General features: G+C 35.4%; 1 protein-coding gene across 1 annotated transcript; it reads right to left on the bottom strand.

The window, feature by feature from the left end:
• Positions 1-6,105: 6,105 nt before the first annotated feature.
• LOC18442652 (protein NETWORKED 2A) lies at positions 6,106-16,991 on the bottom strand. Its single transcript, XM_020672519.2, has 4 exons — positions 16,401-16,991; positions 15,713-15,930; positions 12,554-15,621; positions 6,106-6,755 (listed from the first exon to the last, which is right to left on the bottom strand). Exons 1-4 carry the CDS (start codon positions 16,492-16,494, stop codon positions 6,752-6,754), a joined length of 3,384 nt encoding a protein of 1,127 aa, XP_020528178.2. The 5' UTR covers positions 16,495-16,991; the 3' UTR covers positions 6,106-6,751.
• Between the last annotated feature and the right edge of the window lie 2,417 nt (positions 16,992-19,408).

Here is a 19,408-nt window from a genome sequence, read left to right as displayed (position 1 = left end):
AGCTTGTTTTTGAGTCGAGAAGGCGCGACCTTTTTGTTTAGAAGAAAAAAGGGATCTGGGCAAAATACATGAAAGAGAAGGAGTGAATGAAAAAGAAATAACAAAGAATCACCTCAACCCCAAAGGAACATGGTATAATAATAAGACAGTATACCGAGATTTGGAAGATAATCATTATCATTTGAGTGTTTTTTCAACTATTTGGGGTTGACAGAACGGTTATATATGATTATTATTGGTTAATGAAACTTGCTAGCCAATTCCACCAACTTAAGCCATGTTTATGCACTACTTGCCAAAGCTTCACACCAAGGTTCTTTTCCCCTAGCCCACACATATCCAAGCCTCACATGCACTAGCCTAGAGGTCGGTCTAAGGCTGAAGATACTCGTGTTATAGGTTTGTTAGTTGAAAGAATTGGGCCTATGGAAGAGAGAGCTACATCCCCCAAAGTAGTAAAAGCCCGGACATGATCTGCAGGGCCTTTGTAGTTTGTTTTGTTGGGAGGTTCCATACAAAGGAAGGGGTAGCCTCTCCGATCTTAAATTCAATGTGCACCAGGGTCCCTAAAGCACGGCTCAGCCTAAGAGTCATTATGTTGCTTGAACAAAGCCTCTTGCTAAGTCCTCTTCATCACTCTTGTTGCTCGTCGACAGCCACACCTCATGCGCAAGAGGAAGGCTAACTCTAGTCTTACCACCAACCTCGTACTAGAGCCAGTTGCCAAATCTCCTCTTCTTTACTCCAATTGGACTAGGTAAATGTCTCCACACACCAGACGCCCCATTGGTCCATGGAGCACGATGACCTTGGCCACTAGTCCTACAACACCATCGATGGCCTCCTCATGTTTTACTACTCTTTCGACATTGGACCTTGATGGCCCATCCTTCTTGGGGTGGCAATAGGTTGGATCAGATCCCGGACTGGTTGGACCTGAGAATATAATGTAGGACCTAGACTTGGACCTGACCGGACCCTCATAATGTGCAGGTCTAAGATTTAAACTTGGACCCAACCTGCCAGAACCGGGTCTGGTCTACTCGTTGGATCTGGGCTCCTTGCCACCCCAATATCCTTGTGGGTACCCTGCCTTGCCACGATTGTAGTGTACTAGGACCTAAGTTGCCACCATATTAGTGGATAAGTCTCCCACACTTTTACCTCATTAACTCAACCTGGGCTAAAACCTTGCAGCCCAAATGTTAAATTGAATAACTGGTTTTCCTAAATTCGACATCTTTGATCCTTGAATGGACGAAAATCTCCATTAGACAAATTACTTGCCCACGAAATGAGTAAATGGAGAAATGATTTTATTAGTGGTTTTATGTCTATTTCAGTCTCATCATAGGCAAATAGTTGCACTCGAAGAGAATCCCCAAATAAATCTAACGCATTTCACGATACTCCCCAAACTTATATAGATCATACTACTGATTTGAAAGTGGCCAAGTTGGATCCGGAATAGGGGTGGCAATGGGCCTGACCGGCCCGGCCCGGCCTTACCCTAGAAACAAGGCCTAGCTCGAGGGCCAGGGCAAGACAGGCCCACCCCGCCCCTTATTTTTTGATCTTTTTTGCATTGTTTTTCTTTAATTTTGCCAACTACAGCCCTAAGAAGAATAGGACCGGCTAGGGCAGGCCCATGCCCGTCCTGTTGCCAATCCTAATCCGAAATCAGAGCCACAAAATTTGGGTTCCCCGGAGTTGGATTCTTCATGTTTTGCACCTTTTTTTTTTATTTTTATTTTTTTGTTTAACATTTGCTTGATTGGACTAAGAAACTGCACGAATGGAACCGAATCGAAATTGGACCGCTGCGTAGTAGGAACCTGATTGTGATTTTTGAAACAATGAATATTACCAAGGTTTAAAAAAAATGGATCAGTGACTGAAATCGGTCATACCCATACCCGTATCGGATCGGGGGAATCGGTAATTTTTGTTTCAATTTTTTAAAAAAATTAATTCAAGAAAAATTTGTTCATAATTTTTTTTTTCTCGCTTGACTCAGTGAAGAATCGGTGAAGAAGCATCAGAATCGGCGCTTCCACGAAAAAATCGTTGATTTTACTATTTGGAACCCCTGAATCCCGTTTTTTGGCCTAATCCGGAGCATCCTGGGAGATTCCCGATCCTGTTCGTTCGATTCCAGATCGGGTCACCGATTTTTTAAACCTCGGAACGTACTTATTGTGGATCGTTAATAACCCTAGGAGAGAAGCTGTGGAGGTTTTTGGCCATTAAAAATAATATTTTTTTTTTATGAAAAATATTCTTAGTTTTGAATCAAATTATTATATTAAATGGCAACATAAGCCTTGGGTTTTTTGCTTTTACCAAGATTTGAAAAGTTGGCTAGCCGTGTCGGGAACAGCTGAATCGACTTGACCCGGAGGATACCCAGGTTGGGTCTCGCCCGGATTTAGACAAGTGGGTTAATGTACCCTTTTCTTAATGGGTGCGGTTTGTATAGAGCCTAGACTCTAAACAATCAAATTAGAGCCTACCTTCAAATAGTGTCGAGAAATGTAGTTTCAATACTGGAAATCTTTTTGATAGCCTTAAAATACATTTTCATCTTTATCTATAAAGTTTAAAGTTTAAAAGATAGTATAGATCGAGAGATCTATGAAAATTTGAAAAATCTTGAAAATTGACGAAAAAAAAATGTGTTACAAAATACACTATTTCCAAAGCTTGAAATCGATTTTTTTCTCTTGTCCATGCATCTTGATGTCGAGATGATCGATTTGAGGATATTTTGGCGTCAAAACAACCTCTTCTAGTGACATTTTTGAGGTAGGCTCTGATTTGATTGTTTAGAGCCTTGGCTCTATATAAACTTTTTTCCTCTCTTAATTGTTTTTCACAAATTGAAATGGCAAAAAAATGATTTCTCTTTCAATCCTGCATGAAAAGTTCTCACACTTGTTTTAGTATTTTTGTATATTACTTATTTACAAAAACCCAAAAGAAATTTGTCCAATAGAAATCTAAAATTTATGAAATTTGAAAATTAAAATCCGGTTTTTTTGTGTGTGTGTGGCTATTTCTAAACCTAATCCGCTCTTCTATCTATTTTTTTATTGAATAATACACCAAAATATTTGATATTAGTTTCAAAATAGTCTTTTTTGATGCCTCTAGGAAATTCACATTTTAATTTGTTTTTGGATTGAAGCTCATTTTTTAAGAGATCTTGAGTGGAAAATTGAGGATTTTTTTACCTAATATAATATTCGATTTCTTTTCACTATATTTATTTAAATTTGTCTCCATATGTTCCTAACATATCGATCTACAAAATCTGTAGCAAAGTTTTTGACTAAAAACAAAAAATTTACAAGATCAATTTTTGTTTTTTTGTCACTATTTTTCTGCCCTTTTTTTAAAAAATATTTTGTCATTTTATTTTTTTAGTTTGATTTTGATTGAAATGTCTTATTAGATGAAGTGAAATATTTTTTTCGATTTATTCATTAATTTTCCCTTTTTTGAATAATTTGTTCTTGGCTGTCTTAGGTAGGGATTAAATAAAATTTGATAATATTTGTATCTTATTTATTTATTTTTATTTACCTAAAAAATTTCAAGGAAATCAAATTTTTTGTAAATATTTTAAATTTTTTGTTTTTGTTCTACCTTGTCTTAAGTAGGTTTTAAACAATTTTTGATAATATTTGGATTCATTTTATTTCCTAAAAAAACGCAAAAAAAGTTAGAACTTTTTGTAAATTAGAAAGTTAGATTTTTTATGCTCTGTGCCATGTCTGATGGGTTTTTAGATAGTTTTTGAATAAGATTTGTATGTATTTTTATCGCGACTTGGGGCTTCCCTGAAAATGTTCGAGAAAATCTGAATTTTTTGATAAATATTATGGTAATATTTATTTCTAGTCTCTCTTAGTTACGTGTAGTTAAATTTTATTCATATTCGTATATATTGTAAGTTTTTCTTTGTTTAGGGTTCTACAGATAATTTTGAGAAAATCTGGAAATTTTATAAATAATATGTGAATTTTTTTTGTTAGCATGGGTTTAAGATTTTATGTTATTCTATTTTTTTTTAGATAGGATTTATATTTTATAAGTTTTTCTCTTGTTATTATTGGTTATTTGACATTTTTGGATAATTTTGCCCCAATACAGTAACAAATTGGTCATTTTTTTTTACATATCAAGTCATTTAGATTCTTAAAATTACCTACAAATGTTTCAAATTTATTTGTTAGCATTGTGGTCAAATGGGTCGAACCCATCAGAGCTAGTCAGTTTATTAAGTCAACCAAGAGCCGGTGGGACCGGTTTGGCCACCCCTTCTGGTTTACAAGGAAGAGAAACATTGTTAGAAAAACCAATCGATCTAACTACTAATCGTCTGGTTAGATCAGAATCAGTCAGTGGCCGGTTTCAGTTTTGAGGATCAACTGGTATTTAAAAGATAAAAAAAATGTATATAAATTCTCAAAAATCAAGAATTTGGTTTCTAATGCATCTTTTAATATTTTTTACATTATGGTAAAGAGTAAAATTTGTTTTTGTTATTAATACTCACTTCAATTAAAAATTGATTTGTTAAAATCTATTTTTTCATTAATTTTCAATTTCATTTGTATGTGTTTTGTTTTAAGGAAAGAGTTTATATAAAGATGCTACCTTATAATGTAGAACTACGGATGCCCTCAAAAATCAATCGGAAAAGGTGGTTGTAATGTTGAAAAACCCTTTGATTGATCATCTTGATATCGAGATGTATGATTATGAAAAATAAAAAGATTTTAAGTCTTAGTGTGCATTTTACAACATATTATCTATACCGTCCACTTTCAAGATTTTCATATGTTTATAGATCTACTTGATTTTAACCATTTTTGAAATTTAAAATTTTATAATTACATTCTAAAATAGATTTTGAGATAATCCTAATAACATTTTATACCAAAATTATATACCATGATAAAATTTGAAGGACACCTTACCTCTACACCTACGGAGGCGTACGTATGCCAACTGCACCATTGTTTTAATCATTATTTATATGTTTTTCATATTTTAATAAATTTTTTTTGTATCCTTTTATTTTTTTAAAACTTTTTTTGATCGCCTGGGACTTGTCCAGTTGGAATAGTTGAATCAACCGGTTAGACCGGTTAAACTGCTTCTGAGCCCATGTCTAGTTAGCCGTTTTGGTTCAATTTTACTAACACTAATGATAAATCTTTAAGTGCCTACACAAATGCATTGCATTTTGCTCATGAAGCATGGACCTGTCACAAACTTCAAAAAAATTTATCTTGAAGTTTGAGCTTGGCCATAATTGGAAAGAAGTTGATCTATAAACTTTTTGTAAATGTAAAAAATCCAATGTCTCTCTCTACTCTCTAATTCTACGCAAGGGAAGAACAGAGAGAACAAATTGTGGAGTTGCTGCTTATACTTAGAATTTTTTATCGCTCTTCAACTCCATTCAGTAGAAGAGCAGGTCGAAAGCAATTCCATGAAAAGGGATGGGTGAATAATTCTTATCCAAGTTTTTATTTGAATGTTAGTTACTTCCTTTGCATTAGAGAGAGAGTAGGATGTAAAAATAAATAAACAAATCATGAAATCACATACCTGTGTTCATGGAACTGGGAAGGTTATTCTTTTTAACTTTAATAATTTTTCTCCATGATTTTTATTTGAGAAATTTATTAAGCTAGACTTAAAATTGGAACAATTTAGCATCTTACCTATACTGTTTTGATTTCAAATAACCCATCATTCTTATGAGCAAATTTCAAATACCTTCGTAAAATGTTCAAAGAAAAAGGGTTTATACAAGGCTGTAATGTTACGTGTAGAAATAAGGTTACAGTAATCTATACTGTGTATTTATTTAGAATTGGTACTTGTTGACACCGAATTTGAAATTGGCAAGTTTTCTTGTTTAGTTTAAAGCATAAATTTGGGGAGGTTTCATTAGAGATCTCCACTGATTTGTGTTGTAAACAATAGTGTAGAAATTATAATAAAAGAAATAGATTATGAAAGAGAGATAGAAGAAGAATCAACAAGATCGACAAGATGTATGTGGTTCGACAATGATGCCTATATCTACGGAAGGTAAACCAGATTCTCATTCATAAGGATTACTCTGGTTTACCAGAGATTTATAGAGTACAATTCTTGCTCTTTAGGAAACAAATCTCACTACAATAGTAATCGTACAAAATAGGAAACTTAATATCGTATAATATCTTGTAATATACAAGATAAAAAAACTCAATATCTAGTTTCTATAACTGTCAACACTCCCCCTCAAGTTGGTGCATAGATATCAATAAAGCCCAACTTGGACAGTATCCGATGGAACTTTGTCTTTGCAATGACTTTGGTAAACATGTCTGCAAGTTGATCTTCACTTCAAACATAAAGAGTACTAATAATTATTTATTGAACTTTTTCTCTCAAAAAGTGACAATCAACTTCTATGTGCTTGGTTCTTTCATGAAAAACTAGATTGGAGACTATATACATAGCTGCTTGATTATCACAGAACATCTCTATTGTATTGACTATTGGGAGCCTCATATCTCGAAACAAGTATTTTAGCCACATCAATTCACTTGTAGTTGAAGCCATAGCTCTGTATTCGGCCTCTGCACTGGATCGAGCAACTACATTTTGTTTCTTGCTTTTCCAAGTAATTAAGTTTCATCCGACCAATGTATAATAGGCAGTAGTTGACCTTCTGTCAATTGGGCTACCTGCTCAGTCAGCATCAGAATAACCAATAATATTAGTGTGACCATTTGGTTTCAACCAAAGACCTTTGCCCAATGACGATTTAAGATATTTGATAATCCTATCGATAGCCTCCATATGACATGATCTAAAAACACACATATATTGACTCACAAGACGAACCACATACATTATATTTGGTCGTGTCACAATCACATAAATCAATCTGCCCACAATTCTTTGAAAGCAACCCACATCTTCATTAGGATTTAAATTTGTTGAATTAAATTTGTAATTAACATCAACAGGGGTGTCAACGGGTTTGACTCCTGGTTTTTCAGTTTCTTTCAATAGATTTAATACATATTTTCCTTAAAAAATGAAGAGATCCTTTAATGAATGTGCTAATTCACTGTCGACAAAATACTTTAGTTGACCATGATCCTTGATGTCACATTTCTTTTGAAGATAATTTTTGAGTGTCATAATGCTTTATTTATCATTACCTGTAATAATAATATCGTCCACATAAAATAATACAATTCTTGTACCTGAAGTTCCCCTTTTTTGTGAATATCGAAGATTCAACTGAACTTATAAAAAACTCGATACTCATCCAGGCTATGCTGAGTTTGACATACCACGCGCGAGGTACATACAAGACCTTTCTCATTTTTTGTAGAATGACCTTGAGGAAGACTCATATAGACTTCTTCTTCCAAGTCGCTATGTAAGAAGGCATTTTTAACATTCATCTGATGCAGAGACCACCCACAATTAATTGTGATAGACAAAGAACACGAACAATATTCATCTTAGCAACTAATGCAAAAGTCTCTTTAGAGTCGACTCCATAAGTTTGGGTAAATCATTTGGCCACCAACATGGCTTTATGTCTCTCAACGGACCTATCACTATTATATTTGATTTTATAAATCTATCTACATCTAGCTACTTTAGGTGGTTAACAATGTCCCAAGTATGGTTCTTATCACGTACTTGCAGTTCCTCTTTCATGGCCTTCCTCCACACATGTTGAGAAATAGCATTTTGAAAATTGGTTGGCTCAGAATTATTAAAAATAAAACTAAAAAAAGAAAAATAGCCGGAAGATATATTTTTATAAGAAATATAATTTTGAATAGGATAAGAAACTACATGGTAAGTATAAAGATCTTGAAGTCTAGAGGAATGTTGACAGATACGAGAAAACCTTTGCAAGGGGGATCAGGCGGGCCACAACCATGACAAAGTCTTATTCTTCTAAACCAGTTTGGTGAGTTTTAGAGGTATCTCCAGCTTCGGCTTGATTATCATGACTTGTTCTAGGTGTATTATACACATCACTGATACTAATATTAGGCAATAGCAAATGACCTCTTGAACACTCCCTCTGTATCATATTTTTCAAACCATTCTCCAATGCATCTTGGAAATAGGATTCTGTTTAAACAAATTGAACATCCTGATAATATGTATTTTTTGTTGTTGTGGGATCACAACATTTGTATCCTTTTTTAGTAGAGAAGTATCCAAGAATGATATATTTATTGAAACGTTTATCAAATTTATTCCGAGTGTCCCAACCACATGAACACAAGACACGCATAAAAAAACTCACAAATGAGACAAATTAATTTTTCAAAATTTCAAGGGGATATTTATCCTTAGGAATTTTACTTGAAAGTCTGTTAATCAGATAGCAAACAGTTAAAACAGTTTTTGACCGATAAATTTTTGAAACATGCATCTGAAACATCAAAGACCTTGTAACTTCTAAAATGTGTCTATTTTTCCTTTCAACAACTCCATTATGCTGAGTTGTTCCAACACACGATGTTTGGTGTACAATACCAAGATTCAATAAATACTCAGAAAAAGCTTTGTTCACATACTCTGTGCTATTATCAGTATGCAGAAATCTAATCTTGCCATTATATTGAGTGAAAATCAATTTGGAAAATACTTTGAAGACAGAGAAAAATTCTATTTTTTATTTCAATAAATATACCCAAGTAGCATAAGATCAATCATCAATAAAAGTAACAAAATATTTAAAGTCAGCATAAGAACCAACTAGGGCTGGTCCCCACACATAAGAATGTATCAAATAAAAAGGTTCATTTGAAACATGCAAAGAAAACTAAAAATAAAATCTTATATGTTTTGAGAATTTACAGACTTCACAAGAGTGGGAGTTTAAAGATAGAGAAGGCCTTAAAAATTTTAAAACATTATTTGAGGGGAATCCAAATCTTCAATGCCACAATTTATTAATATCAAAATTATCTTGACTAGCAACTAAAGACTTATTCTCCTGATTAAATAAATATAGCCCATGAGACAGTCTTCTTTCACCAATCTTCCTCCCCGTAGCCCAGTCTTAGAAAGTCATAGAGTTGTGAGAAAAAATAATATCGCAATTTATGCGTTGGGTAATTCTATTAACAAACATCAAGTTAGAAGAGAAAGATATTATAAATAGAGTTTCAAAGTTATGAGACTTGGAGAAGAAATTGGTCTTACCAACACTGTAGACAGGAATCAAGGAACCATTAACAATAGACATATGGTTCATATTGTTATTATTTTTGAGGTTGGATAGACATTGCGAGTTATCAGTCATATGATATGTAGCCCTTGAGTCTATTATCCAAGGAAAAATGTTATAGGAAGACATAGAAACATACTGGTTACCTATGTCCATGAATAAAGAAGAAGGATCATGTATGGAGGAAGAACTATTGTTGTTACTTGATTGCTGATAATAGTCATAGTTGCAGTGATAGGTTCGAATGGTTGCAGTCTGAGCGGTAGATCTATCGGTGGTCCTGTTACCACTATATTGAGGCATTTTTGTTTCATATTTCTCATTATTAGCAACCAAAGAAGATTTTTCAAAACTTTCTTCAGAGGTTTTGAAATCAAGATTAATGAGAAACAACATTTGACCAAGCAAGATAATTAAGTCCATTCAAAAGAATAATCGTAAGTTTCATGTTGGAGTTAGGTTCTGAATCTGCCATTACGAAGAGATAAAGAGAGCCAGAAAACTGGTCTGAACAATAGAAAACAATTAACAAATAGCCTCAATTAGAACCAGGCGAAGTCTCAAATGAGTACTATTGTTCATTTCTTTAGAAATCGCCAATATGTATCTAACAAATTGTAAACAAAATACTCACAATCACTAAAACATATTGCTTTCCTTCAAGCTAAAACTTATAAATATTGAACTAGTGAAAATAAAAGGTATCATCCAAATAACACACAAAGAGCCAATATTTTGCAAACCAAGCCAATTAGCAAAAAGAAAACCTTTTCAAAGATGAGGGAACGTATTGTATTGGGTTTGCAAAATAGCACCTTTCCAAAGATGAAGGAAGGGTTGCTTTTTTTTAAACAATAAAAAAAGATATACGATGGCATAGAGAGTTGCTAAAATGCGGTGTATCGGCAGCAACAATATTTTTCTTGGTACGTCCTTTAAAATATATGCAGTTGCATGCAAGATAACATGGCTTAAGGTGCCATATAACTTTTCACTTAAACCCTCATCAAGGGGTTAAGGAAAATCAGCACCATCAATGATCTTGAAAAGGAAAAATATAATGCCGCCCAATTTTAGTGCCATGGATCGGAAGAAGATCACTATGAGGGGCTTGTTCTGGCTAGCAATAGATAGTTAGCAATCGATAGTCTTGCTCTGATATCATACATAAATTATAATAAAAAAAATAAAGGCAAAAAAAAAAGAAGAAAAATTAACAAGATATACGTGGTTCGGCAATGGTGATTACATCCATGGAAGGTATACCAGATTCTCATTCATAAGTATTACTTTGGTTTATCAGAGATTTATAGAGTTATAATTTTTGTTTTTTTTTAAAAAAATCTCACCACAATAATAATCCCATAAAATAGAAAACTCAATATAAGAGACTTACTATTTTGTAATATCTTGTAATATACATAATAAGAAACTCAACATTTAGTTTCTATAAGTGTGAACATATACTATATTAAAAGACGTGCCACTTTTTTGTTGGAAATCTAGACTAGCACAATCACCCCTTGTTATGGTGAACCTCCCCCAATAACAAATTTAATACGTTGAAACCAACTCATCTATCTCTTACAAATCGATTTCAAAAAATCCATATACCCAATAATCAAATATGGTGTAAGCAAATTTGGAAAAAATAAGATGAAACCAAAAGTGTAAAATAAAAAATCTAAAGTCACAACACCACACTGCAAAATATAATTAAATAACTAGAAACACATATATACATGGTTTATCCAAAATCGGGCTATATATGTGGGTAGTTGGCAATGATAAATTCAATATTAACAGAAGAATTACAAGCTTTGTGGGTACGTAAAGATTACCTTATGATGGTATAGAAAAACTCGAAAGAAAGTTTCCATTATCATAAAGAAATCATCAATCGACTCCCTTTTTTACTACATTCAACTAACTCCATCACTGTAAAAAAATGCAGATGAAATCTGGCTTAATACAAGGGCATACACAAAACTAGGGATTTACAAAAACCCCAATTTCTATCTTCCGCAAAACTTTCTTTTCTTTACCTCAAGAGCTTCTCCCACAAAAAATACACCTACATATTTATCTCTCTACATGGTTTATAAAGGCTCCACCAGAAAGTACTTTCAGAATGACTATAAATACCCTTCTGATGAGAGAAATATCATAAGTTAGATGGAAAATGATTTTCATTACAATCTCAACAATCTCCATCTTGATACAAATCACATCTTTTCCATATCGGATTATTATTTTTTTAAGGAAGCTAAACACCGCAAGCTTTCTAGCTAAATAACTTCTATGAGTATGCCTTGCTCATCTGCCTTCATGAGAATCGCTTGAAGACTGAAAGCTTGGAACGAGTGCTTCCCTCACGAGTGCTAGCTAAACTGCCCAAAAGCCTACCGACTGGCTTGACTTTCTACTTCCGAACCCTATGCTTTTAGTTCCTTCTTGCGCCTAGAAGTCAACCGTGCTTTCCAGAAAGACGGAACTAGAAGGATTTAGTTTCTGGATCCTTTCCCGACTTAAACCTTCACTTACAGAACTGTCCTTACTTGACTTATCTTTCACTTTCTCTCAGCGATACCCAAGCGCTTTTACTGGAATTGGAAGGTTGGATGTTCTCTTCGGCAACCAAGAACAGAACGGAAAGACTGAACCTAAAGCCCGAAATACGTAAAGGAAAGATTATCTGCGACACTAGCCCTTAAGCCTAAAGAAGAGAAAGAAAAACTATCTGATCTACATCCACGGAGTAGCCCATTGAACGAAAGACAAAGATAGAATGTCTGTATCTCCAAAGCCGCTTGATCGAACAATTCTAGAGTTTCTAGCCAGGAATCACTAGAATGCAATCTAATCATTCCCAAGTCAGATAGGCAGGTGATTTCAGAATCATAAATAGTTTATTCTTTTTTTTTTTTCGTTCTTTCTTATGTTTCTTTTCTTTTTCTTTTCTTCTTTTTTTAAACTTTTGTGAATGGTGAGGGAGAGATTATCTATGTTGAATAAGCCACAATCCAATTATCTCTCTGATTATAAATAAAGCAAAGACAAGCACCAACTCTTTCATAAAACCAACTCTAGTTTCATTCCTTTGAATCCCATTACCAGAAAAATCAGCCAAGCATACAGTACCCTAAACAACATAAGCTGCATATACAAGCAAAAAAAGAAACCAAGTTCCACAGATTCTCAGAGCCATGAAAAAGTAAACAATCAACATGACATGATCAGAAGTCTCAGTTTAGAGTGAGAAAACTTTACATGTGTACCCCAGCTCTAAGGTCACTGAACTGCTTCTGAAGAGCTGGATTCATGCAAGAGAAGATGGAAGGCTTCTTCGGTTTCACCCCGAAAATGAAGGATCTCAGGGGTGTTCTCATCCGACCATGTGAATGTCTCCCGCTATGCCTCTGTGATAATCCATGCTCTACTTGAAGCCACGAAAGAGCCTTCTCGACCTCGAATTTCAGCCCTTGGACGTGGTCTAACCCTGCCTGTAGCTCGTCAGCCACTTTGTTATTCTCTTGCTGCATATTTAAAACTTCTCCTCTGAACTTCTCAGCCTGATAAGCAGTGAATTCTCTCTCTTCCACCCCACTTTCTCTCTCTGTTCCCCTGTTTTCTCTGTCTTCAATGCTCTCACCCTGCTTACTCGACTTGGCTGTGTTTGTTAGTTCTTCCTCAATTTTACAGAGAGAAGTGAACCTGCACTGCAACTCTTTCTTGAGCTCGTTATGATGTTCTAACCATTCCGAGAGCTCGGCTTGTAATGCCTTGAATTGGGTCTCGATCCTTATGGCCTCTGCTTTAATAGATTGGTCAGAGGTCGTTGAGCCTTCATATTTCTTGTTATGGCTCTTTAATTTCAAGAGCTCAGCCTGCAAATCTTGTGAAGTGGTCTGAAACTTTTGTATTTGATGGAAAGAAGTACTAAACCTTAACCAAAACTCAAGATTTTCTTCTAAGAGAATGTCTATGTCTCTCCTGAATTTCTCTTCCATGTCCAGGGCGGGTTTGGGCTCGTCCATGAACACCACCTTTACGTCATCCTCTGTTGAAATTGCTGATATTGGTTTCTCTCTAAAGCTGTAAGTTACTAGGCTCCTGAAACTTCCAACAGTTGGGATCTCCATCCCTTTAAAGCCTGTGAATTCAAAGTCCTTTGCTGGTTTTTCTGCATCATTCTTTAATTGGGTCTCAGAGTTCTGGGTTTCAATTTCCTTCTCTCTCAGTTGCTGCCTCAGAGAGTTGATCAGCTCATCTTTGTAAGCATTTTCGCTCTCTAAATTGGCTAGCAGGCCTCTCTGAGTGGCAGTTTCGAACAGAGCATCATGGTACTGTTTTTCTGATAAAGAGAGTTTTTTCTTTGTTTCCTTGTAATTTCGAAGAATCGATGTGTACTCAGTCAACAAAATCTTCTCCCTACCTTCCAGTCCTTCGAGGAATAGGTGCTGCCAATTCGGGCAATCATCTGAATCTATATCAGGTTCTTGAGCTTTACCTCTCTCTTGGTATCCACTTGTGTTTTCGTTCTCTTCCCCAAGATCTAATGAGCATTGCTTCTTCTGCAAAACACACTCTTTCTCACCTTCCATTGAGTTTTGCTGGTTCTGCAAAGCCCTTTCTTTCTCTTCATCTCCATCCATAGAACTAAGCTGTATCTTTATAGTCATTTCTCTCTCTTCCTCCAAGTCCTTTGAATTGTTCTGGTTCTGCAAAGTCCTTTTTCTCTCTTCATCTCCATCCATTGAACTAAGCTGTATCTTCATAGTCATTTCTCTCTCATCCTCCAAGTCCGTTGAATTGCTCTGGTTCTGCAAAGCCCTTTTTCTCTCTTCATCTCCATCCATTGAACTAAGCTGTATCTTCATAGTCATTTCTCTCTCATCCTCCAAGTCCGTTGAATTGTTCTGGTTCTGCAAAGCCCTTTCTCTCTCTTCCTCTCCTTGCTTTGAATCTTTCTGATCCTGCAAAGTCTTCTCTCTCTCTTCGACTTCTTCCACTGAAACTTTCTGATTTTGTAGTCTCTTCTCTCTGTCTTCATCCATCAATTTCTCTTGATTTTGCATCCATTGATCAAAATCTTCTTCACCCATCAAATTCTTCTGCTTGTGCAAAGTCTTCTCTCTTTCCTCTTCCCCATTTGATAAACTTCTTTGATTTGTTAAAATCTTCTGTCTCTCTACCTCAACATCCAATATGCCTCTCTCTTCCAACAAAACCGTCTCTTTCTCAACCTCAGCATCTTCTCTGATCTGTTCCTGATGTTCAACCTCTATCCCAACTCCTCCGAACCCAAAAGAACCCAAGTTTTCGGTTTCATCAGGGCTTCTCAAACTCTCCAACTTAATTGCAAGTCCATTCAAATCACGGCATGACATAGCGAGCTGTTTTTTTAGGTGGTTCCCCTGTTCTTCAACACGACTATTGAGGTTTCTGATCTCATTCAACTTCGCTGCAATCCCCTTCACCATTTCCTCCCTTTCTTTCTCATCCTCCATTTTATTTTCCTGAAAGCTCTGCAAGTTCCTCTGGAGCTCATCATTCTCTGATTTCATGAGTTTGATCTGAGCACTCTGAGATGAAACCTGGGTCTCCAAAATGATTACTCTATGAACCAATCCATCAATCTTTTGGCCCAATTCAGGAGCCATTAGAGAACTATCTGAGCTCTCTGGAAAATTTTCTGTAGACTTTGGGCTAGCTATTTTGAACTCTGGATCTTCTGGCTTTACTCCATTTCCATCTTCTTCTGATTTTTTCTCACTACCCCTATCAAATGAATTCTCATTCTCTGGCTTTAAAATTACCCCATTTCCCAAAAGAAAGTTTATCTTCTCTTCTAGCTCCTTAATTCTTGAATCTTCAACATGGGCCTCTTGCAAGGCCTTGGCTTGCTGCTCTTTCAACTGCACTAGAGTGTCTTCACATGCCTTCAAGGCGGCAGCAGCCATTAAAGCTTGGGCCTCTTCTTCACCGAAGCTTGGAGACAGCTCGAATTCTTCAGTTAAGCAACAGATGTCAGCCTGAATCTCTTGAAATTTTTTCTCGACATCCCAATATTTTGCAAGGCAATTTTCATAGCTGCTTTTGAGGAACTCTTTCTCAGTTTGTAAGGTTAGAGCTTGTCTTCGTAGTCTATCGACCTCTTTCTGAGCTTCGATCGGGTCTAAAGAGAGAAGGGTGGCTTTTCGAGCTGCAAAATCTTCGAGTATTTGTGGGCTTTCATGTTCAATCTTCGGATCAAGCCGACCTGGAGGAGGTTTCGATTGTGGGGTTTTGTTTGATGGAGAAGGGTTCGAGAGTGAGTCTGGTTCGGCCATGGCAAACTGGACCCCATTTGGAAAAATTGAAGTTAGCAGGCACTTAGAGAGAGAGAGAGAGAGAAAGAGAGAGAAAGAGAGAGAGAGAGAGAGATACCTGTTCGGGGAAGACGGTGGCTATTGTGCTATTGGCGCTGTGAAGCTCGTCGGATATGTGATCGCATCTCTCAGCCAATGCTCTGTAGGCCCTGTAAAACTCCTCCACCAAGTTCACAAGCTCAGGCCTCTTCTTGTAAAACATCTCTGCCCTCTTTGCAAATGAATCCGCATCTTCTTCTATCAGTTTCAGCATCGACTTCACCTTCATCTCCATGTCTTCAAAAAAACAAACAAGATTTTTCAGTTTCTCTCCCCATTGATCAAGAAAATTAATTCTCTCTCTACCCCTATTGATAAATAAAAGAGCATTTTCTCTTTATCAATCAATCGATAAAAAGATATATCCTCTCTCTCTCTCTCTGTGGATCCGAAATTATCAATCATTCTTCAATGTCTCCCAATAAAATTCTGGAATCATTCCTTTGAAATTTGAAGAAATGGTCGTCTGTAAATAACATAAAATGGCTGCAATTCAAGATTCAGGGGAAATTTCCAATCAGAATTTTGAAAGAACTTGTGATTAAGGATGAAATTTTGTGAAATACAATTTAAAGGATTTACTTATTGGTTTAACAAGGATATATAGATACATTAACATTCATAGTAAGGCATGCTTGGCATTTGGCAATACTCAAGAATCAAGAAGCATGATCGACTGTAAATTGAGAAAACAACAATGGCGTTACCTTGGAGGTTCTGCTCCAGCCATTTTGACTGCCTTGTTCTGATGTGGCTCGCCCACCACCATGAATAGGAACTACTTCCAGCCCTCTGCAACATTTCTCTCTCTTTCTCTAACTTCTCTACCTAAAACATTTCTCAACCAAACAGCTTCCTAAATCATTTCTCCATCACCCCTTTCCCCTCTCTCTCTGTATTTCTTTCACCCATTATTTCCAAATCCTTCCATTTCCATATACAGTGCTCTCTCTGTAACGGCTATGCTTTCAATGGAGTTATCTCCAAAAAGCATTAGGATTAGAGAGAGGAGGGGGCTATGTTTTCAATGGCGTTAATCTCCAAAAGCATTAGGATTAAAGAGAGGAGGGGGCAATGTTTTCAATGGAGTTATCTCCAAAAGCATTAGGATTAGAGAGAGGAGGGGAAAACAGAGAAGTTGGTCCAAGAGCTTACAGCAACAAATGCGCCATTGTGAAACTGGGTTTTTCTTAAATTGGTTGGTTTGACCGGTGAGAGGGAGGGCATGGGTCCCCAATGTTTAAAAAGATTTGTGGAAAGGCGCCAATGAAGGCGAGAGGAGTGAGAAAGACAGTGGTAGAGAGAGAAAGTGCAGAGGGAAGAGAGAGAAATAAATATAGAGAGAAGAAGGGACAGTGAGAGAAAGGGGCAGAAGGGGTAGAGAGAGAAAGAAGGATAGAGAGAGATGGGTGGAGAGAGAAAGAAGATAGAGAGAGAGGGAAAGAAGGGTAGAGAGAGAAAGAGAGAGGTAAAGAAGGGGTAGAGAAAGAAAGAAGGGTAAAGAGAAAAAAGGTGGAGAGAGAAAGAAGGGTAGAGAAAGAGAAAGGTAGAGAGAGAAGGGGGTAGAGAGAGAAAGTGAGTAGGATGGATGATAGTTGAGGAGGAGATGGGTTGTCATCGATGTCGTGCAAACACGTGGAGTTTCGTGGGTTGGCCGTTGGCCTTTGGGAAAGTAATATCTAAGCTAATAATTCGCACTTTTTGCTTTTCCGCACGTGTTAAAAGGCCAAGCGTGTTTGAGGAATTTTTTTTTTTTTAACAAAATTGTACAAATTTTATTTATAAAGACAAAAATGATTACATAATTACATATTAAAAATCTTTTAAATAAATAAAGTATCCAACTGAATTTCCCTCTTTGTTAGAACATCACCAACTTCATTTGCCTCTCTATAAATGCGATGAAATGAAACTTGCAACTATATCCTTAAATCTATTTTTTCGATCTACTTACTTTGAAGCCTCCAAAGTGAACAAGACAATTTATTACACAATAATATTTAGCAAATTTCCCTCCACAATACATGGTATGAGTTGGAATTTGTTTTTAATAATTAGAAATCTTTGTAACTCAGCCTTCATTCCTACATAATTTGCAGTTTCCACTCTACATGGCACAACATAACAAAAAAAGATATCATCATTTGAATCTCGAATAACACCTCCAAATCCTGCGTGTCTTGGATTCTAACTCACATCAAAATTAATCTTAATATTGCCTATCAGTGGCGGATTCCAAACACTTCTCATTCGAACCTTCCATACTTTTCATCTTACCAAATTATGCAAATTCAATTCCACATCAACTTTTGAAAGTCCAAAGCTTCAAATACAGTGAATAATCATTTGTTTTAGCACAATCTCTTCAACCATTTTCCCTTCAAATGCCTTTAGATTTCTCTCCTTCTATTGTTCCCATAAGACAACCCCTTTGTAAGATTTCCTCCTTTTGAAAGAGAATACAAATCGCATTGATTTAACATATCCATATATGAAGAAGAAAACACTATAATGAGATCATTTACTTTTGAAACAAAGTGCTCACAATTACTTACAACCATCTTATGTGAAGTTTGATAGCTTGGATGTGTCACCAAGTTCGAGAAAATTTCTTTTGAAGTTTGAGCTTGGTTAATGAAATAATTACAGTCACCCAATTTAACATCCAATGGTCAAGATTCATGTCTCACCTTGTGGCAAAAGTAAATGATCTTTATTCTATACTTTTTTTTTATTTTTGTGGAGAATTTATCAAAAAAAGAGGTCATTACCCAAATTCCATATTATTGAAAAGGGGAGATATTTATTTTTTTGGGGAATTTATCAAAATACTTATGGAAGACTCACTATTTAATGAATTTAATTTTAAAATGTAGAATTAAGGCGCACCTAAAAAAATCCATCATAAAATGTTGTTTTGATATTGGAAAACCCTATAATTGATCATCTCGACATTGAGATATATAAATATGAAAATAAAAAATAATTTCGACTCCTAAAAATAGTTATCTTGCAACACATTATCTGGACCGTCTATTTTTAAAATTTTCAAGTGTTTATAGATCTATTTTATTTGAATCATTTTTAAGTTTAAAATAGATGAAAGTAGATTTTCAAGCCATCCTAAAAAATTTTTATACCAAAATTATATTCATTATAAAATTAGGAGGTACGCCTTAATTTGATTGCTTAAAGTTGCAGTCTTATACAAACAACGCCCTTTTAAGAGACCCATGAAAACGCACACAATCATGAATATAACTGTTGCAAATCTATGAAATGGTAAATAGTGCAATTCTCAGGAGTATTTTGATCATTTTCTTTTATTTTTTTTGGATAGTTTAGTGGGGAGGTCCTCAATCCGTGGTAGGAATGAATTCGAGTTGTCATGTTGTGGAACCCTATCATCCTGATCACCTAGCCTTGAAGGGAAACACACTTTTGTTCTAGTGTAGTTTTTCTTGGTCCAAAATATATTTAGCGAACAAAACAATAATATATTGATAAACTGAAAGTCAATAATAAGTGATTTTGATTTAAAAAATTCGAGGTAAGAGCCAGGAGCAAAAACTAGGATTGCTAAAAAAATTTATAAGTAAAATGATATAAATATTTTGGATTTAGCTAAAAAATAGAGTGAAAATTTGGAAATGTATAAATAACAAGAAACAAAATTATCATTTGTAGTTATGAGGATACAATGAAGCCATCGAGC

This window comes from Amborella trichopoda, chromosome 13 (genome assembly GCF_054954075.1).
Source record: "Amborella trichopoda isolate Santa Cruz 75 chromosome 13, AtrichopodaSantaCruz75HAP2 v2.0, whole genome shotgun sequence".
Taxonomy (NCBI): domain Eukaryota; kingdom Viridiplantae; phylum Streptophyta; class Magnoliopsida; order Amborellales; family Amborellaceae; genus Amborella; species Amborella trichopoda.
This window is presented reverse-complemented; position numbering and strand designations above follow the sequence as displayed.

Bases quoted from the DNA above. Each gene is read 5' to 3' on its own strand.
- LOC18442652 (XM_020672519.2), bottom strand. From the start codon at position 16,494: ATGTTGCAGAGGGCTGGAAGTAGTTCCTATTCATGGTGGTGGGCGAGC. The intron at 15,931-16,400 runs GTAACGCCATTG...GTTTTTTTGAAG, and splicing joins GCTGGAGCAGAACCTCCAAG to ACATGGAGATGAAGGTGAAG. The intron at 15,622-15,712 runs GTATCTCTCTCT...AATGGGGTCCAG, and splicing joins CCACCGTCTTCCCCGAACAG to TTTGCCATGGCCGAACCAGA.